This window comes from Xyrauchen texanus, chromosome 14, assembly GCF_025860055.1.
Source record: "Xyrauchen texanus isolate HMW12.3.18 chromosome 14, RBS_HiC_50CHRs, whole genome shotgun sequence".
In the NCBI taxonomy this organism is placed as follows: domain Eukaryota; kingdom Metazoa; phylum Chordata; class Actinopteri; order Cypriniformes; family Catostomidae; genus Xyrauchen; species Xyrauchen texanus.
This window is the reverse complement of record NC_068289.1, coordinates 407304-429608: the sequence shown is the minus strand read 5'-3', so window position 1 is coordinate 429608 and position 22305 is coordinate 407304. Positions and strand designations below refer to the sequence as shown.

At 40.2% G+C, this 22305-nt stretch overlaps 1 protein-coding gene across 3 annotated transcripts; it reads left to right on the top strand.

The window, feature by feature from the left end:
• The first annotated feature begins 4089 nt into the window (after nt 1–4089).
• Nucleotides 4090–21667, top strand: LOC127654670 (isocitrate dehydrogenase [NADP] cytoplasmic-like). 3 transcript variants are annotated; one of them, XM_052141932.1, is made up of 9 exons: nt 4090–4219; nt 5174–5303; nt 15046–15337; nt 16547–16652; nt 17113–17290; nt 18788–18939; nt 19226–19366; nt 19593–19755; nt 20406–21667. In XM_052141932.1, the coding sequence occupies exons 2-9, from the start codon at nt 5182–5184 to the stop codon at nt 20497–20499; spliced, it is 1248 nt and encodes a 415-aa protein (XP_051997892.1). In that variant the 5' UTR covers nt 4090–4219; nt 5174–5181; the 3' UTR covers nt 20500–21667. The 3 variants fall into 3 exon arrangements, with proteins under 3 accessions (XP_051997892.1, XP_051997894.1, XP_051997893.1); XM_052141933.1 differs by having other exon boundaries at nt 4155–4219; nt 5142–5303; XM_052141934.1 differs by lacking the exon at nt 20406–21667 and having other exon boundaries at nt 19593–19759.
• Nucleotides 21668–22305: the final 638 nt, after the last annotated feature.

Here is a 22305-nt window from a genome sequence, read left to right as displayed (position 1 = left end):
CCTGGTGCGGGTCGACTGCGTCCTCCTCCCCCCCTCTCTGCGCCCTGCTGGGCCAGTGGACTCCTGCTCAGCCCCGAACCCGGGTAAGAATCGGGATGTTCCGGGCGCGCATCCTAGACCCTGCAGGAGCGCCCCGATCCGTGACACGCGCGGCTCCACTTTGGCAGCTCAACCGTGACCATATCCCTCAACGGAAATCCCGCATATCTGCTTTATATCGTGTTACAGATAGAGCGAAAATCCAAATGTTTGACTCTCTAAAGCAGGTGTTTGGAGCTGAGATGAACCTGTGCGTAACGGCAACGCTGGAGACTGGCAGGCGACTGCGCACTGATGTCGTGTGGACTCCTGTGACACCAGGATGCTTCCTCTCTACATCTATAGTACTGGCTTCTCGAGTTGCTATAACCAGCAGATGTCATGTCACGTGGTGAGCACAGGCTCAGAACCCTTTCACTCAAGTCAGTTTATTGTCTTTTTTATTATTATAAGGACAGATTCTTTATTCACCAGATGGTTGGGCAACAAACTACTATTATTGTATAAAAACAGGAAAGCAAAGAGAACTTTTACCATTTTTTATTTGTATCATTCGTATGATTTGGAGCATCTTAATGATGTGTCATTTTTGATTGGAACCCCTGAATATTCTTTAAATCCTTTTGTATCTAATTTTAAACATGTTGAATGCACTTGTTGTCAATAGTAATAAACTAAATGGACCTTATATTATGTATATGTAACTACTATATATATATCCTAATGACACATTTGATACAATTGACTTATGTACATCCGTGTTGTTGCATTGTAATTACATGTAAAGTACCTGCATTTAATTACATCTGAAATTACACTGTTAACCTAACCCCAAACCCTAAACCTGACCTTCCTTTAAACCGAACCTCATCCTCAGTAGCAGCAAATGTAAATCTTGTGAGAATTTTGCAGAAGAACATGCAGTTACACAATATGTGCATGACATTGTATATATTTGAACGTTAGTATATAGTCGTAATATACAAAATGCTTTGTGTGGAGTGGTGGTGTGGTGGTGTAGTGGGCTAAAGCACAGAATTGGTAATCAGGAGGTCGCTGGTTCGATCCCCACAGTCACCACCATTGTGTCCTTGAGCAAGGCACTTAACTCCAGGTTGCTCCGGGGGGATTGTCCCTGTAATAAGTGCACTGTAACCACACTTTGGATAAAAGCATCTGCCAAATGCATAAATGTAAAATGTAATTTGAGCTTTAAATGTGTCCATCATGTAATACAGTTCATACAATTATTATGAAAAATAAATAAATAAATCTTATGTATATATATATATATATATATATAAAATGGTTGGCTAGTCTTAGCTGATTTAAGTTGATTTCCCAGCCTTGCCATCTAAAAAGAGTTCAAAACCCCTCCAAAATCAGCCAACTGTCCGGTCTGACCAGACAATCAGCTCGGGGTCATCTTAGCTTCTTCTTTTTTCTTTTTTGAATAATCAGTTATGATGAATAATAACATACACTAAATAACAGGGCGATTTCTGGTATTCTGAATCGTTACATTATACTATAGTCTGACTCTACACCAGGAACAGGCAAACCCTTATCTGATCATTTGTGACAGTAACGCAGGACTCGAAATGTGTGATACAATTGCGACATCTGCCGGTCACTATATAAAACTGCAGGTTTATTTCCGCTCTCACATTTATCCTTCACTCTTCACTAGACTCTTCATTTATTCTTCACTCTTCACTAGACTCTTCATTTATTCTTCACTCTTCACTAAACTCTTCATTTATTCTTCACTCTTCACTCTTCACTAGACTCTTCATTTATTCTTCACTCTTCACTAGACTCTTCATTTATTCTTCACCCTTCATTCTTCACTAGACTCTTCATTTATTCTTCACTCTTCACTAGACTCTTCATTTATTCTTCACCCTTCATTCTTCACTAGACTCTTCATTTATTCTTCACTCTTCACTAGACTCTTCATTTATCCTTCACTCTTCACTAAACTCTTCATTTATTCTTCACTCTTCACTCTTCACTAAACTCTTCATTTATTCTTCACTCTTCACTAAACTCTTCATTTATCCTTCACTCTTCACTAAACTCTTCATTTATTTTTCACTCTTCACTAAACTCTTCATTTATTCTTCACTCTTCACTCTTCACTAAACTCTTCATTTATTCTTCACTCTTCACTCTTCACTAAACTCTTCATTTATTCTTCACTCTTCACTCTTCACTAAACTCTTCATTTATTCTTCACTCTTCACTAGACTCTTCATTTATCCTTCACTCTTCACTCTTCACTAGACTCTTCATTTATGACTCACACACTCAGAAGTTAAACAGTTTCATGCAGTGCTCATGAAGGTGGATTGAGAATATGACCTGCTCAAGAGACCGCATGCGCTGTGGAGTTTGTGTCTTCTTGCAGTACCTCATTTTTAAGTGATGTGTTGGAGGATGCATGATAACTTAAGCTACTAAAGCACCAAAATCTCTACTTTTTTCCATCTGTAGGGTGGCACAAAAATATTATGTTGTTTGAAACACACAACAATAACAAACCTAGGTCATAAAGATTGTCAGCAGGTGTGTGTGTGTGTGTGTGTGTGTGTGTGTGTGTGTGTGTGTGTGTGTGTGTGTGTGTGTGTGTGGGTGTGTGTTTACTATCCCCATAAGGATAGTAAAACCCGAAATTTTTGACCTTGTGGGGACATTTTGTCGGTCCCCATGAGGAAAACAGCTTATAAATCATACTAAATTATGTTTTTTAAAAATGTAAAAATGCAGAATGTTTTCTGTGAGGGTTAGGTTTAGGGGATAGAATATAAAGTTTGTACAGTATAAAAACCATTATGTCTATGGAAAGTCCCCATAAAACATGGAAACACAACATGTGTGTGTGTGTGTGTGTGAGTGTGTGTGTGTGTGTGTGTGTGTGTGTGTGTGTGTGTGTGTGTGTGTGTGTGTGTGTGTGTGTGTGTGTGTGTGTGTGTGTGTGTGAGTGTGTGTGTGTGTGTGTGTGTGTGTGTGTGTGTGTGTGTGTGTGTGTGTGTGTGTGTGTGTGTGTGTGTGTGTGTGTGTGTGTGTGTGTGTGTGTGTGTGTGTGTGTGTGTGTGTGTGTGACTACATTACGCGGAAATATATCCCAATATATTCTTAAAAGAACGAGCATCTAAGTATGTGCATTAGCCCGCACACAAGACTAAACTTACCGTAAAAGCATTATATTATAAATGTATTGTTGATTTATGGGGACATTTGTTTTATTCATAAATGTAAACGGTCGTCACAGAAACCAAATTTCACACACTTCAAAATAGAAATAAAATATGACTTTAATATGTTAACAGGAGCAAAAAAAAAAAAAAAAAAACAGGAAGCGCTAAAGATTATTAACTTTTATAAAGCCTTGAATAGTCTCTTTTGAATCTTAATATTATAGGCCTGTGCATTGTATATTGTATAATTTATAGCCTTTTGTATTCTGTATATTGTCGATATACCTTTTGTAAATATTTGTATTATTATTGTTTTCATTTGGGTTTATTTCTTATGCTTTAATTTGGGTTTATTGTCATGTTATATTGATTAAAGCAATAAAATAAAAATGAAGACCGTAAAAACACTTGAGTAGAATGAGCATGGGTCCGGACCGGATGTTCTCTCTAATTGGTCAGATCAGTCTGAACGAACAATATTGAAATAATATTCCTTTTTTGTGTATTTTAAATTAAATTGCTTTTAAAGTTTTTCCATGTAAGTATTCATGTGCGCATTATTGTAACACGTGGTATCTGTTACATTTCTCTGCGCTGGCCAGGCTGGACTAATCACAGTCGTTTGTGATTATTGAATTAGGTGTTTTTAGATTTTATATTTGTAAATATATATATATATATAAATCTTGAGATTTAGATGTGATTTAAAGAATGATTCCGTTTTTCTTTGGAGAAGTGTCTGTGCCATTTGGAAACCGAGGAAAGAGTAATGAAGGAGGGACTGCTTGTTTGAGTTTAGTTCCGTATTCTCTTGGATTGGTGGAGGTTTCTGTGATTGATCACGTATGAGCAGATGTAGGGAGAGATCATCCGCTCAGCTGATAGGAAACAACACCTTCAATCCTTCTTAGGACGCGACAGATCTGAGAGTTTCCAACTTACATCACAGGCTCAGGATATAAAGATTTAAAGATATAAAGGTAGGCGTCATGCATTGAGCTGCAAGACTCGAATCGCTCTAAAAAGCTGGTAAATTCATCTTATTATTGTTTCCAGCAAAGCCCTATACCGGCATGCTGAACATATAACCATTGCTGAGAAAAATAACTTGATAAAGTAATGCATTCACCAAAAAACGACAAAAACAAATACTTTTGTCACAAAAAAAAAAAAAAAACATCTGTAAATAGCATAAAATCGTATTCTTTATTTGTTTATTGATGCCTTATAATCATATGTCGAATAATAACAACCCAATCCCACTTAAAGCTTTTTTATTTTTTATGACTTTATCTTAAAATGAAGTTATGGGTGTTAATTGTGTTGCACGAGCTGTATTTGACCTTTGTCCTAAATGCTTTTGTGACGTAACATACCGTGTTAAGGAACTACTACATTTGTTTTATTGACCCAAATATATCATTTGTTATGGGTGCTACATTTACACAAAATACATTGTAACACTCATGGTGGATAAAAGGCCAGAGTCATATTGCACAATGTTTACCTGTCTGTCAGGTGATGAGAATAACTCTGTTATGGCTCCCTTACAAACACTGGCACCATGGTACAGTAATACAATCAGAAGGTAATGCCATGTGCTTTATGAAATATCATTTTACATAATGATTACTGTATTCATGTACCTTGGTATTTACATTGTTCTCTATGGTACTTAAAAGAATAGCATTGTAGTGCCATGTTATATGTCTTCTGCTTTTTAATGCATTAATATACTGTGTCATGATGCAGTTCAACCTTTTACGTCTCTTACAGTTTGTGCTTGAGAGGTTGCATCACAGGCTGCACAAAAACTGTTAAAACAGGTTTAAGAAAATGCAGACTCACTGTTTCTGTAACTTCTGTTTTAATGGAACTATTCATTCTTCAACACTACCATAGATCTATACATCTAACCATCATCAATCACGCAGGGTCCAAAATGTCTCCTAAGATCAAAGCTGGTTCTGTGGTTGAGATGCAAGGAGATGAGATGACCAGAGTTATATGGGAGCTCATAAAAGAAAAACTCATCTTCCCGTACTTGGAGCTTGACCTGCACAGGTGAGATTAGTGTGTGTGTGTGTGTGTGTGTGTGTGTGTGTGTGTGTGTGTGTGTGTGTGTGTGTGTGTGTGTGTGTGTGTGTGAGTGTGTTTATCACTTTGTGGGGACCAATGTCCCCATATGGATAGTAAAACCGAAATTTTTGACCTTGTGGGGACATTTGTTGGTCCCCATGAGGAAAACAGCTTATAAATCATACTAAATTATGTTTTTGAAAATGTAAAATGCAGAATGTTTTCTGTGAGGGTTAGGTTTAGGGTAGGGTTAGGTTTAGGGATAGAATATAAAGTTTGTACAGTATAAAAACCATTATGTCTATGGAAAGTCCCCATAAAACATGGAAACACAACATGTGTGTGTGTGTGTGTGTGTGTGTGAGTGTGAGTGTGAGTGTGAGTGTGAGTGTGTGTGTGAGTGTGAGTGTGTGTGTGTGTGTGTGTGTGAGAGAGAGAGAGAGACTCACAATGCATGTGGGAATTTCTCATTAAATTTGATTTCCCTTGTGATTAATTCAGGTTTAAGCCTGTTAATCTGGTTTAACTTCTCTTCAGTGCCAATTAGTCCACATCTCAAGACATCAGACAGGAAGTTTAAGCTCGGCCACAAACGGGTCTTCCAAATGGACAATGACCCCAAGCATGCCTCCAAAGTTGTAGCAAATTGGCTTAATAACACAAAGTCAAGGTATTGGAGTGGCATCACAAAGTGACCTCAATCCCATAGAACATCTGTGGGCAGAACTGAAAAAGCTTGTTAAGCAAGGAAGCCGACAAACCCGACTCAGTTACTCCAGTTCTGTCTGGAGGAATGGGACAAAATTCCAGCAACTTCTTGTGAGACGCTTGTGGAGGGCTACTGTAAAGGGATTTAGATGGGCAAGGAGGAGGCAAGAACCGGCAGTGGTGGCTCAGCGAGGGCAGTGGTGGCTCAGCGGTTAAGGCTCTGGGTTACTGATCAGAAGGTCGTGGGTTCAAGCCCCAACACCACCAAGACACCACTGTTGGGCCCTTGAGCAAGGCCCTTGAACCTATCTGCTCCAGGGGCGCCGTATCATGGCTGACCCTGCACTCTGACCCCAGCTTAGCTGGGATATGTGAAAAATAAATAATTTCACCATGTATATGCAGAAATGTATGTATAATGTGTGACAATTGGTCAAATTAAATTAATTATTTTAATTAATTTTTTAAATATAAATAATAGTTTTAACGATAAACTTAAACAAAAGACAAACACACACGATGGTCAGATGACCGTAAACGATTTCTCTCTCGTCGCACCACCTTCCGCAGTCGGCCTTTATCCCTCTCGGAGGCTTAATTAGCCTGATAAGAGACCAGTGTGTATAATCACGATACAATGCCACCAAATACTAACAAACTATCTATAAACTTCTGCCCCACTGGGAATGTGATGAAAGAAATAATTCTCTCCACTGACATTTCACAATCTTAAAATAGTGATCCTAACTGACCTAACACAGGGAAGGTTTTCTAAGATTAATTGTCAGGAATTGTGAAAAACTGAGATTAAATGTATTTGGCTAAAATATACTGTAAACTTCTGACTTTTAAACTGTATGTCTGACAGATTTTGATAATTGAATGGATAATGTTTCATGTGATGCTCACATGATGAAAGAACGTTGGAAGTTGTGAAGAGTAAGACCGTTTCACTGAGAATCAGCTCATCCGTTTGGATCAGTACATGTGCATTTAGTTATTGTGCAAATTGTAGACAACTGTACTCACTCTTTTGCACACATGTGCCAAAGCACATGCAATTTGCTTAAATGAATAAGAAATTTAAATCTGGTGTGAACAAGAATCTAATTGTTCAGAGATTTGAAGTTTTGGAAAAATAATTCTCATTTAAGAATTGAGCCACAGCGATTGAGAAGAACTGTCATGCTAATGCCTGTCAATGTATGAGGCAATACTGTGTTACGATCCCGTGTTGTCTGCCCCGTGTTTTCTGTTTCACTCTCCACTGATCACGTTCCATGTCATGTTTTCCTTGTTGTCCGTGTTTCACTGTCCTTGTATAAACTACATTTCCCACAATTCCCGACCTCCCTCACTGCCTGCACTCATCATTGTTCTCACCTGTGTCTCGTTTAGTCTTCATTGTGTCTGTGTATTTAAACCCTTTCCTTTGTGGTTCGTTATCGTTTCATTTTTGCTGTTCATGCTCCTGATGTTAATTCGTGTTCGTCCGAGGTTTCCTTGCCCTTCGTGGATGTTTGTCAACTTGTGTTCACCCGTGTGTTATTTTGTGTTTGAGTTTATTTTTCCCATCGCGGACTTTTCTTTTGTTCCCGTGTTTGTTTATCTGTTTATGCTCGTTAATAAAAACCGCAGTTGGAACCGCACCTCCCGTCTGCCTTCTCCTGACTTCCCACTGCATAACATACTGGTTTCTCAGGCCTTTTACACAGTGTAGTAATCCTCAAGCTCAAAGGGAAGCACTGTCATCCCACAGGAGAAAGTTTCGTCTGTTATTACATGATAGACATTTTCTGTGTGCTCTTGCGGTTAAAGTTTGATCTAAGCACCTCTGTAGCATTGTGCATAAACTTGACCTGGAGTTGTGCAGAATAGTGAAATATAAAGTCTATCTGTCTGATAAGAACATTATTCATTATTCATTATTCATTATTCATTATGTTAGCAAACAATGTGTTATCACTTAAGGGGGGCTCTTCTGATGCCTGTCCATTCTTACACTTCCCCCAGAACTTTGGACTTGTCTTTGATATTGGACTTGACTCTTCCCCCCTTTGAATTAAAAAAAAAAATTATAATTTTTTCAGCTACCAATAACAGTGTAGTGCTGTCCACTTCATTTAGCACATTTTACCATGTTAAAATTCATTCCGCATAATTTCCCCCAGTAAATCAGTAAATGTAAAAAAAAATTTAAATTAATTTATATCTTCCGTGTGGGCCTACCCAAAGCTTTATTCTGCTCTTGTTATTTTTAGGAGAATGTCAGGTTAACTTAAATTGTGTTTCTGTGTTTTAGCACAGGAAGACATTGAAGTGTTGTTGAATTTAGTTCATTGGAACAGTGTGTCTTTGTGCCATGTTACCATGGCACTAGTTACCCATTGACCTAATTGAAAGTGTGTCGAAGGAACACCCTCTGCCTGACTGAATGGCCAGCATTGCATAGTTTTGCTATGGGATTTTGCTCAGCCCCTCCCCTCAGACACTGATGCAACTGAGATTTGTCCTCCGCCACCCGGATTGAGGCGAGTCACAAGGACCTAGAGCACATTGGGAATTGGGCATTCCAAATTGGGTAGAAAAGGGGAGAAAAAATGCATTTTGCTTCCCTCCCAATTCATGCCACATAAAAGATACAGGGTTTCCACAGTCCTGGAAATATCAGGGTATCAACTGCGACTTCCCAGTCTGTAAAAGTCATAGAAAGTAATATAATCTTAAAACGTCATGGAAAATATTTAGGGAATATAATTTTTCTAGTTATGTAGCTCTAAAATATTTATTTGCAAGAAATTGCTCTTTGTGAATGCAGTCTTTATAAAATGAATTAAAAATATATATATTTTCCAGTATTCTTGAATTATTTTAATTATTTTCATGTTATAATCCAGTGAGATTCGATACACACAGCTACATATTTATTCTTTGAGGTAAACATGGCAAAGAAGACGAAATCATCGGGCTCTGGAGACATTAAAAGACACTTCAGCACAATCTGAAACCTCTGATGGGCCAGCGGACCACGGACTCGGTTTGGACGGTGCGGTGGGAGAAATCCAGCGTCAACTGTCCAACATGTCTGTGATGCTGATGAAGATTGTTTCTGACTTAGAGAATGTTTTCCATCGCCGTAATCGATCAACGTTTTACAGCGAGATCCTCTGAGTTGGTTACAAGAGTGGCAGATGTTGAGAAACGGATCGATTTCTGAGATCATCCGATAAAGATCTCGTGTTGCACGAGGCGAGGAGCAAAGGAAATCTTTCTTTGAAGAATCACAATATTTTCTTGTTATTGTTACTTTGCGAATTCGACAAGAGAGAGGTGCGATCGATTCAAGGAATGTAAGAAACTCTTGCATCTACGGAAGACCGCTTTTGCACTGATGTTTCCGGCCAAACTGAGAATAGATGCTAAGGATTGCCACAAAGTATTTACATGTCCCAAGCAAGCACTATCCTTCATAGAAACAATGGGTGAGTAAGCCATCTGGGGTTTCTCATGTAGCTCCAGAGTGGATTAACTTGCTGTACTTACCCGTGGCTGTCTGAGGAAGCTGGGCGCCATTTTTGTTTCTGTTTGTGTTGGTTCTGCCTAGCAGCTGGAGTTTGTTTTGTGGAACAACAATGCTTCAGGACAGTTGTAGATGAATCTGTTCGTTCTTTGTGCTCATGCCTCCTGTTGGCTTGAGTTTGTTTTTGACATTGGAATGATTACTGCATCTGCTGCACTCATAAACAGCCGGCTCACTGAACACTTGTTTGTCTGTCTGAGGAAACTGAACGGCTTTATATCAGCTGGAATTTGTTTTGTGGAGGAAAAATGTGGCCAAAATTTGGCTAACCGATTAAGTTATGACATCTCTTATACATATAGATCAGGTGGAGTTTATTCGGGGCCGCAGCTCTTCTGATAACATCAGGAGTTTCATCAATATCATGTGATCAGTGGCGAATGATCAGACTCCGGCCACTGCATCCATCTTGCCGTTTGATATGGTAGAATGGGATTATATTTAAACATTTTGGAAATGTATGGGTTCGGGAGTACAATTATTGGTTGGATTAAGTTACTTTATAGACACCGGTTGCGGCGGTACAAATGAACAGATTAATTTCAGATTATTTGACTCTGGATAGGGACACCGGCAGGGTTGACCTCTTTCCCATTATTGTTCTGTATTGCCCTGGCACCAGGGACGTACTGGGACTGAAATTCAGCCCGGGACTTTAAGATGGAGAGGCCTTTTACGCGAGTGCCCTTGGTGCACGAGCAGAAGGATTTTTTGCAGTTATTTTAATTCTAATAGTGTTTTTATGGTATAAAGAGAATCAGATTACACTGAAGACCTTCAAGAAATTTTAGGATGACACCTGCCTCTTCAGGTTGTATAAGCAAGTCACCACTGCACTGAACACAACCAGGTCAGCAAAACCTAATCTCCAACACATAAGTCACAGTATAGTTAGTATACTGCTAACTACCAGCATGTCATGTGTACAGTCAGTCGGAGTGATAAAATGGTTACAAATACTAACAAATACCCACTCAGATACTCAAAAACCACAATGCAGTCCCATAAAATAGAGATTTGTGTGTGTGTGTGTGTGTGTGTGTGTGTGTGTGTGTGTGTGTGTGTGTGTGTGTGTGTGTGTGTGTGTGTGTGTGTGTGTGTGTGTGTGTCCTCACTTTCAACTCTCCCTGGCTCAGTTTCCCCTGTGCTGGACCCTGCCTCTGCTTACTGATTGTACAGCTGAGAAGAACATGAGAAGAACATCAGTAATAAATATGACTAAGAATAATACATTTTCTAATTCAATCTGTGCTTCAGTCAGGTTATTATCTAGTATGTGGAACTATTGGCATTTTATCCTATATGTAAATATGTAATATTGTGCTGTATTTTTCTATTTTGTGTGTGTGTGTCCTTAATAAAGCATTGATTGATTGATTGATATGCCTAATATGATTGCCTACCCAGCCTTGCACACTGCCCCTCTACCTGTCTGTTTCCTGGTTTCTGCTGCTCCTCCTCCTGCTCCTCCTCTTCTCTCTTCCTACATTGGAATTCTACCAAGCCATGTAATAAATGCCTATATTTAAATGCAAATATAAACAATTTCAGTGTATAATAAATCACTAATATATCCCTAATTGTGCACCTGTCCTGTCCATGCTGCTGGGTCCTTCCTCATCTGCACCTCCGGCTGCCACAGCACTCTTTCCACTACGGAAAAGGTCTGTTAATTTGCCGCATTTAGCTGCCTCTTGTGCCAACATTTTTTTTTTTTTAATTCTTATTTTTTCAGCCCCACCCATTTCTTTCTCTTCTTTCCTTCTTTTTGCCATTTTTACCATTCGTATCTGTTGCATTCACACAAACCCGCCAAACATGACCAAAAGTAAACTCCTTTGATCGGCGCCTAGTTTGAGCCAATCGGATGTCAGGAAAAACGAGGATCACTCCAAGTTGGGAGGGGCGCTCGTATCCCCCCTCAGATTGAAAGTATTGGTCTGGCCCGGTCTGAATCACACACACACAGCGTTCCGCTGCAGCTGAGAGGCCGGATAGGCCGGTCGCGTATCATAAAAAAAAAAAAACTCTTTGACCACCGGCCGGTCTTCGGCCTGAAATGGACCGGCCGTTCGGGATTGTTCCCGGTATTCCCGATGGCCAATCCGCCCCTGCCTGGCACCATTAGCAGCTGTGATAAGAAAGGAGGATGATTCTCCAGGGGTGATGGAGGGAGGTGTGACACATAAGCTTCTGCTTTACTCAGATGATATTTTAGTATTCGTCTCTGACCCCATTAGATCTGTGCCTTGCCTCCACATAATTATTAATTCATTTTCTATGTTCTCGGGATACAGAGTTAATTGGTCTAAATCCAAAGCTTTGTCTCTGACAGTGTACTGTCCAGTAACGACCTTTCCATCCGCGTGCCTTCCAGTGGCCCAAACAGGGCATTAAATATTTGGGTATTTTATTCCCAGAGAATTTTTCCCAGAGTTCATTTTGACCCTTTAATTAAAAGTTTTTTGAGTGATGTGGACAGGTGTGCTTCATTACATTTATCTATGATTGGGAAGGTTAATGTTATTAAAATTAATTGTATTCCAAAATGTAACTACCTGCTACAATCTCTCCGTGTAGATGTCCCACTCTCTTATTTCAAGCAGTTTGATAGCATAGCAAAGTCCTTTTATTTGAGTTGGTAAACGATCCCAGATTACATTTCAGTAAGCTGGATAGGCCGATTGATAAAGGTGGACTAGGCCTACCCAAGATTTTGTTTTATTATTATACATTCTGTCTCAGACATTTGGCTCATAGGTCGCTTCCACCTGAGAGAGCCCCTCCCTGATTCTGTATTGAACAGGAAGTTCTTGCCCCTATTTCGCCACTGCAACACCTTTCTATCAAACTACCCGGAGAAGTTAAGTTACACCCCGTTATCTCACATTTGCACTCGATATGGACAAAAGTATCCAGAGTGTTTCATTCAGACATTTATTTAAATGTTCCTCGAGCATATGACAGAACCCTAAACTATGTATTAATAATTCCCCTTTCTGCTGGTCAGAGTGGATTGTGAGGGGGGTCACTACACTCAGTGTCCTGTATGAGAGTGTTGAGATCCTTTTGAAAATTTGGTTCAACATTTTGAATCATAGATCTCAGTTCTTCAGGTATTTACAGCTGTGACACCTGGACTGTACTGTTTTTGGGAGTAGCATACACCCCCCTAAAGCAGCAGATACTCTGGGAGAGGTGATTACTGCTTTTGGGAAAGGTCATGAGGCATCAGTGTATTACTTCCTGATAATTCATAGTCTGGGACGGAGCTTCAACTTCTATCAAGAGATTATGGGAGAAAGATTTAATCTTGGTATTGGAGGAAGGGGTGTGGGATAGGATAATAAAAAAACATCCAAGTCTACATCTAGAGATGGAAGGGTGCGTCTGATGCAATTTAAGATTTTACATCGATTCTATTGGGCCCCCTCTAGATTGTATAGACTTGGTCTTAAAGACACACCTGCTGGCGATGCCAATCAGATAATAATGGGGTAGTAACGTAGGCGGGTTCCATCTGAGGGTTGTCCCCCCCTAAAATATCATTACAATATGTATATTGTAAATAATTTAATGATATATTCTTAAAATAATTGTTTAAGAAATAAAATGATACAAATGCAAATGGGGCAACAACAAAAAAACCTTGGTGTCCCCTTCAGAAATTGCTCTTGAGAATTGTTATGTTTATTGTCCCCCCCCAACATTTTGATGAAATTTTCGCCCCTGGGTAGGTATTTGGATTTTGTGGAGGGCTTTCGGGGGAGACAGTGGAGGGAGATGGGTAATATGTAATGTGTGTGTGTGTGTGTGTGTGTGTGTGTGTGTGTGTGCATTCTTATTGCAAGCCAGAGTGCTCACGGGAGAACTCCAGTCAGAGTCCTTCGAGGTAAAATCTGGGGTGAAGCAAGGCTGTGTCTTGGCTCCGGTGCTCTTTAACATCCTTCTCTCTGCCATCACCTGCCTCTTCCACCGTGTCATGGGACATGAAGTCGTGTCCATGTGGAATACCGACTTGACGGAAGCCTCTTCAACATACGTCGGCTCCAGGCCCGCACAAAGACAAAGACCTGCCAAATATGCGAGCTTCAGTATGCTGATGACTGTGCCGTCTTAGCTCACAGCCCGGACTCTATGCAGCACGCCCTTAACACAATATCCAGTCTGTACCAATCCTTTGGCCTACAGGTCAACATTCAAAAAACCGAGGTCATGTCTCATCTCACTACCCCTGCCCCCACACCCCCCAGTTTTCATATAAACGGTGTTCCACTTAAAACAGTGGACCACTTCACCTATCTTGGCTCCATTTTGTCCTCATTCTGCTCCCTTGACAAAGAAATACACAGCCGGATAAATAAAGCCTCATCATCTTTTGGACTCCTATGCAGCAGGGTTTTTGAAAACCGTAACCTGAAGGTCAGTACTAAGGTTGCTGTTTACAACGCGGTATGTGTCTCTACTCTGCTTTATGGGGCAGAGTCATGGACCCCATACCGCCGGCACATCATCAACCTAGAGGCCTTCCATATCCGCTGCTTTCAGAAGATCCTCAGTTTGTCCTGGGAAGATCGAATTCCCCATACAGTCATCCTCAGCAACACTGACTCAATCTGTATGGAAGCAGCTGTGGCCAAAAAACATCTGTGCTGGATAAGGCACACCATACGCATGCCTGAACACCGCCTGCCCCGCCAAGTCCTCTACAGTCAACTAATGGGCGCAAAACGGTCCGCTGGAGGGCAAAAGCGGCGCTTTAAGGACTACACCAGGGACATCCTAAAGCGAGCGAACATCCCCCTCACACAGCTTGAATCACTGGCACTCGACAGATCTGCCTGGCAGGTCACCTGTGCCTCTGCAGTCTCTCAAATACACCAAACCAACCAAGATCGACGATCCGAGAGGCGCATCAAGAGACCAGTGGGCGGCTGGTACCCCCCTGGCATCTGGTTTCCCCTGCTCCATCTGCGGACGAGTGTGCGGCTCAAGGATCGGACTCCACGCCCACGAGAAGTGGCACCAGCGACAAGGTCGCTGAACCCAACCCCCTCCCACCCCCACCCCCGGAGCAAGCGTCATCATCGTACACGATGGACAGCTAAGAGCATTGTTATTGTTTTTTATTTTTTCTTATATCATTATTTTATACTTTTTTCCTAATACTGTCTGTGGATGTATTGTTTATTTTATGTGTCAGTATTGGTTTTATGTCAGGCCACTGGGGTGTGCGTGTTGGTGTTGGGTGGGGATGTTCGGTGTGTTCGGGATGTTTATTGGATTTGTCATTGGAATCAATAAAAATTGTTAATTGCAAAAAAAACAAGAAAACACATCATTTTGTCATTCATATGTCAACACATGGTGGAACATATCTGCTAGAGGAGCACAATTGTGTAAAGAGGTTTTGTTTATTATCATTTCTTTGTGTGGTAGCTATGACCTGGGAATGGAGAACCGTGATGCCACCGATGACAAGGTGACGATAGAGGCAGCGGAGGCTGTGAAACACTACAATGTTGGCATCAAGTGTGCCACTATCACGCCTGATGAGAAGCGTGTGGAGGAGTTCAAGCTCAGGCAGATGTGGCGCTCTCCTAACGGAACAATCCGGAACATCCTGGGTGGAACTGTTTTCCGAGAGGCTATTATCTGTAAAAACATTCCCCGCTTGGTTCCAGGCTGGATCAAACCTATTATCATCGGCAGACACGCACATGGAGACCAGGTAGAGAGCTTTCCAATACATGCTTGAATTAAAATATCTATTTAGATCTAATCTTTAGGAATAAAATTAAGCCTAGTTTAATTTGTCATTAGTGGTGTTTAAGGCAGGCACTGTTGCTCATACTTATTTCTTCTAATCCCCTAACACTAACAAATGATTGATGCGTAACTCCTATAGCCTTACATTGAAGGAGTGACTCAAGCATATCCATTACCCAAAACATCAAAGACATGTGGGGGTGGCTCTTTTGATGACACTTGAGCCATAAAGGAATAACCCAGAACAGCCTAGCAACAACCAAACATCATTCTAGCAACCACCTAGAACATTTTCCCATACAAAAAGTTCCATTAAATTAACATAAAAAATAATATTGATGCTATGATGCTATTAAAATATCATTCAGGTACCAATGGCTGTGCCAATGTGTGTGGTAATCACAGCACGCACATGTCTCTGCGTGCGTGCGTGTGTGTGTGTGTGTGGTCTGCAAGCACTGTAACATTAAAGGCTGTTGTTCAAAATGAATTATTAAACAGATAGTTCAGGGATGGTTCACTGAAAAATGAAAATTCTGTCATAATTTAGTACTGTTTATTTAAGACTGACTGGATGAGCTGCATGTTTGAAGCTGTTGATAAAAATAAAAACAAAAGCTGATAAACACACTGTAACTGTTTGGGAAAGGAGGGTGTCAACAAAACTTCATTGAGACACAACATGAACTGAAATCACAGCAACATAACACACAGAGTGGCTGGGTGTCTCTCTCTCTCTCTCTCTCTCTCTCTCTCTCTCTCTCTCTCTCTCTCTCTCTCTGGTGTCCCCGGCTCTTCCTTTATCTCCCTCCCTCAGATTAGGCAATTTACCGCCCTGGCCACGCCCTCCTCCTCGTCACTCACTCACACACACACACACACACACACACACGTGCAACAGCATATCTGTTGATTTATACTCGGCAGATATTTTTTATTCTGATTATTGTTATTGCATTTGAATTATTTATTGAGCATTTGTGTTTTTATAAAAGCAAATAACCCACTTGAGCATGTGATGTTACCACATTAAAGATGATTGCATCATGTATTAAAAGCCCTTTACTGTGGTAAAAAATCAAGTAGCTAGTTGCTTTATTTTTCTTCCTTTTTTTAATATAAATCCATGGAACAAGTGTCCTGAGATAACCTGTCCTTTTCACTATTTCAGTACAAGGCCACAGATTTTGTTGTGCCTGGTCCTGGGACAGTTGAAATGTCTTACACACCCAAAAATGGAGGAGAGCCGCTCAAGTTTGTTATCCATGACTTTGAAGGTACAGTTGATGTTTGGAATGTGGTTTTAAACGTGTTGTTGCATTTCTTTGACTTGAAAATATGTGTTGCGGTACATTCCTTACAAATGAACTTCCTTGGATCAAAGGTGTCCAAATGTCCTGGTATGATGATGTCATCACAGCAGATGATCACATATTTGAACATTGCACTTGTTTGCCAATATTACAGAATGAACCAAAGTATGAGGCCATATGGCCAGTTTAACGGTCTCCAGGTACTGCTTCCTTTAAACATTAATGAAATTAAATAGAGATTGTGTAAAGAGTTGTTTTGTTTGGCCCAAGAGATCATATTGCGGTCATAGTGAGTTTTATGGTTAAACATGTAATTAGACCAACCTTTTATCTCTTAATTATACACTGTCTTTGAGTGTTAAATCTTCTGTGAATTTGCAGAAATGAAACCGCTGCATACATTTGCATTTGATTTTGTTTATAGGTACAGGTGGAGTTGCTCTGGGGATGTACAACACAGACAGTTCAATCCGGGACTTTGCCCACAGCTCTTTCCAGATGGGGTTGACCAAAGGCTGGCCGATGTACCTCAGCACCAAGAACACCATCCTGAAGAAATATGATGGCCGCTTCAAAGACATCTTCCAAGAGATCTATGACAAGTGAGTCCCAGTGCGAGTCAAAATAAGTCTAATCTAATCAAAACAAGTATTTGGATGGCTGTGGAAATTAACCTACATATACTGTGCTTTGCAAAAGTATTCAGACCCCTGACCAATTACCTCATATTACTGAATTACAAATGGTGCAATGAAATTTCATTCTGTTTGATTTTTTATTTTAAAACACTGGAACTCAAAACCAATTATCAATTAGGTGTTATTGGTTTTATGTTGGGGAATATACAAAAATACTGAAATATCTTGCTTGCATAAGTATTCATCCCCTGTGCTGTGGAAGCTGCCAGGTTACACCGATGAAAGAAGACACAATCACATGACCATTGGCATCCAGCTGTGAATCATTAAAGCTGCAATCACATTTGCTGGATAAATACCCATTGTTGAAGGATCTTGAGTCAGGCTGTGAATCTGAAGGAAAATGAAAACTAAAGAGTGTAATCAAAATGCATAGATTAGGGAAAGGTTACAAAATAATATCCAAATGTTTGGATATCCCAGTGAGCACAGTTGGATCAATAATCAGGAAGTGGAAGCTGCACCACACCACCCGGGCATTGCCAAGAAAAGGCCTCAAAACTCAAACAAAACTTGTGAGAGAAGCCACAGAGAGGCCAGCCATCACTTTGAAGGAGCTCCAGAGTTCAGTGACTGGGAGTAATGGTGGAGTAATGGTGGAGTAATGGTGGAGTAATGGTGGAGTAATGGTGTACCAGTCAACTATATCAAGAGCACTGCATAACGCTGGCCTGTATGGGAGGGTGGCAAGAAAGAAGCTGTTACTCAAAAAGTGCCATCTGAAAGCACGTCTGGAGTTTGCCAGAAAGCACGTGAGTGACCCAGCTGCGATATGGGAGAAGGTTTTGTGGTCCGATGAGCTTTTTGGGCAGAACTCAAAGCGATAGGTGTGGCACAAACCTAACCTATGCCTCCCGACACACCATCCCTAGAGGTATACTGGTGGTGGCATCATGCTGTAGGGATGCTTCTCATCCGCAGGGACTGGCATTGAAAGGAGAATGGATGGAGCAAAATATAGAGAAATACTGCAAGAGAAGATGAAACTATTGTTGTTAATTCTACCAGAATATAATACAGTTATGAAGGGGACTTGTAATTAAAGATAAGCATTGACCAGAACAACTTTGTGTAAATCGTTAGTAAAACTATTCTTACACATTGTGGTATTACAATTTTGGAAATTACCAGAATTTTTTTCTCTGGTCTTTACATCAAAACGCAAATCTATTTCATACCATGTGTATATCAATCAATATCAAATAGTGAAATAATTAAGTGTTTTTTAATAAGTTGCTTGTGTAACTAGATCAAAATTCTTTCTGTGTGTGTGTGTGTGTGTGTGTGTGTGTGTGTGTGTGTGTGTGTGTGTGTGTGTGTGTGTGTGTGTGTGTGTGTGTGTGTGTGTGTGTGTGTCTGTGTGCGTGCGCGTGCGTGCGTGCGTGCGTGTGTGTGTGGTAGAGAGTACAAGGCTCAGTATGAGGCCAAAGGAATCTGGTACGAGCATCGATTGATTGATGATATGGTGGCACAGGCCATGAAGTCTGAGGGAGGGTTTATCTGGGCCTGTAAGAACTATGACGGAGATGTGCAGTCAGACTCTGTAGCTCAGGGTGAGTAAAACTAACATGTGACTAAATCGCACACAAACAATTGTTTTCGATACCTGAATGAATTGTTTGGCTTTGACCATTTAAAAAAAATAATAATAATTATTGGTGTATTTCACTGTGAAGTAGACCATAAGATGCATTATTATGGTTTTAAGTCTTGTTTTTTGTGACTTGGTGTGAATAGAGCAGAAGATTTGACATGCACTGACATGAGCTTAATAATGGCAGTACTCCATTGTGTGAAAAAATGCCGGCGTTTGTAGTTACTCCCTGTCTCCATCTCTAGGTTATGGGTCATTGGGTATGATGACCAGCGTGCTGGTGTGTCCAGATGGGCGCACGGTAGAAGCTGAGGCTGCCCACGGCACGGTCACACGACATTATCGTATGCACCAGCAGGGCAAGGAGACCTCTACCAACCCCATCGGTGAGGAAAACACTTTATTTGGAAATCTTTCTCCACTCAACTGACAGAAGAAAGTTAGCAAAATCTGGAAAACTTGACTGATAATATCCTCGCCCAGTTTATTATAAAATCAAGAATATGATCTTTTACTCAGAAGTATGTCCCATTATGACACTGTTACTCTACCGTTAATGCATGAGCTCATTGCATAATACAAATGGTTTGCAACCCCATTGTGTCCCATCAGCGTCTGTGTTCGCATGGACGCGAGGGCTGCTGCACCGGGCTGAGCTGGACAGGAATACAGAGCTGCGTGTGTTTGCTGAGGCACTCGAGGCTGTTTGTGTCGAGACCATTGAAGCCGGTTTCATGACCAAGGACCTGGCCATCTGCATTAAGGGCATGTCTAAGTAAGTCCAATCTCTACTCAACACTGGGTCAATGACTCTAAAAGCTTTCTAAAAGAGGTTCAGAGGAGAAATATGTGGTTAACTGGAGTGATGTTAGAGATGACAACTCATAGCGGACTTAAAGCTTGATATTGCATAGAATTGTATTTTTAGTAGCCTGTTATTTTAAAACAGTCGAGTAGGTCCAAGTGCTCAACTGATCACCCAAGCTGTATGATTACTGATGCTCATATTTAGAGAACAGTTCAAGCTCTTTCAGCAGGCAGTGTAACACGATTGTTGCAGCGTCCCTGGTTTGAGTTAAACACATTCATTGTGTGTAAAGTAATGCACTTACAATGGAAGTCAAAGGTGCAAGACATTAAACACAGAAAAACTTTAAATACACACTATTTCACCACAGCCACAAGACTTAAACTCAAAGTAACCATCAAATTAATTCACTTATTTTAAGCCTGTCAGTGCAAAGTTATATAACATTTTTCAACTCCTGTAATGACCATGTGACGGCAGTCAACCTTGTAATTATAACATGTGCACGGATACCAGAAAGGGACATAAATCTCCCCACAGGAATTACATTAGTGATGATAACAAGAAGTTCATTGGCAATGTGCAAACGGATGACAATGACTCTGTTTTTGTCACAGTGTGGCACGCTCGGATTACCTCAACACCTTTGAGTTCATGGATAAACTGGCAGAGAATTTGAAGATCAAGATGTCAAACCAACCCAAACTGTGAAGCTGTCGGGTCACACACACACTGACTGGACTCTGGTACCCCTCTTGTCTCCTGTCTCAACTGGGACCAAAGACTGAAGTTTTGGACTGCACCATCCCGACCAGTAGAGGGAGCGAGAGCACTTTCAGCTGGAGGACATGACGTGTCTTTTAAAAACTAAACAGAAACATGCTTTTCATGCATAAAGAAGTGTCCATATGTAGGAAATAGTTTTAAATATTCTAACAATGCTTTTATTTTGCCGTTCTTCCCAGGTAGTGTATAAATATTTGTAATAACACTTTACAGTAAGGTTATAAGTGTTAACGTTAGTTAATGCATTAAATATTGTGACATAATAAAGACACATTTGTTAAAGCACTTATTAATCTGTTAATGTTCATTTATAAATATACTATATAATGTTAATATATTACACTTTTAATATTAAAATGCATTCATATATGTAGATAAATAAAAAAGATCAATAAATGCTATAAAATATTGTTCATCGTTAACTAATTTTTATGTATATAACATTATTGTGAAGTGTTGTTTTTTTATTTGATTTTTTTCTAAAATTTTAGTGCAGGTCCAGCCTGTTAAACACTTCAACACCTGTTGCCTTGTGTGTGTGTGTGTGTGTGTGTGTGTGTGTCTGTGTCTCTCTCTCTCTCTCTCTCTGTGTGTGTGTGTGTGTGTGTGTGTGTGTGTCTCTCTTTCTCTCTCTCTCTCTCTCTCTCTCTCTCTGTGTGTGTGTGTGTGTGTGTGTGTGTGTGTGTGTGTGAGTGATTTGTGTGTGTGTGTGTGTGTGTGAGTGATTTGTGTGTGTGTGTGTGAGTGATTTGTGTGTGTCTGTGTGTGTGAGTGATTTGTGTGTGTGTGTGTGTGTGTGTGTGTGTGTGTGTGTGTGTGTGTGTGTGTGTGTGTGTGTGTGTGTGTGTGTGTGTCTCATCTTCAGGGTCACTGTTGACCCGTGTCATGATCAGTGATATTAGGTCTTAACCATGTAAATGCAAACATGACCGTGAATATCTGCTTTGCTCTGAAACGCTGGTAGTTAAAATCTGCACATTCCTGTTTATTATTCACTGTATGTCACTCTTCATCTTGGTGTGTGCACTAATGTGTTATTGTTATTATGATCTCTTTAATAAATGAGTCTGTTTAGGAAGAGTGTTTTGTCAGTGCTTATTCTGATCTTGTTTGACTTTATTGAATATAATGTGTTAATGTTTGTAAAATGATTATGTGTGTGGCTTCACTTCTGGACAATACAATGGCAAATAATTGGCTAACACTTCAGAGTTTAATACACTTATCCGGGTTATTTCAGCAATGATCATGAATGTACAGGATGACGTTATACTTGAGCCGTGTGTTGTGATTAAATCAGAATGTTGTGGAGATCTGACTTCATTCAGCAGATGGCAGCATCAAGCGTCAGACTTACTGTTAAGAAGACAGACATGTAGGGCCTGTGTTAAATATTAAAGTTCAACAAACTAAACTCATCTGTAATTAAAGTATCATTGTTTTTGAGTTATTGCAAGTCTTACACATTATAAAGGTAATTACTGGAATCTCCTCAGTTCTTAGTGCACATTAATCTGCACTTTTATAAAGTACAATCGAGTTTAATAAGATTGAACAAACTCCCCCTTCACCATAGTGAACACTAACCCCGCATGGTGACTTCCCAAAACAACAGTAGTCATAAGAATTAAAAGTAGATTACATTTTTTAAATATCACTTATTCTTTTTCTACGTAAGTTCCCTTGTTTTGACCAAACATACATCATCAACGCAAGGGCTTATGGGTATTA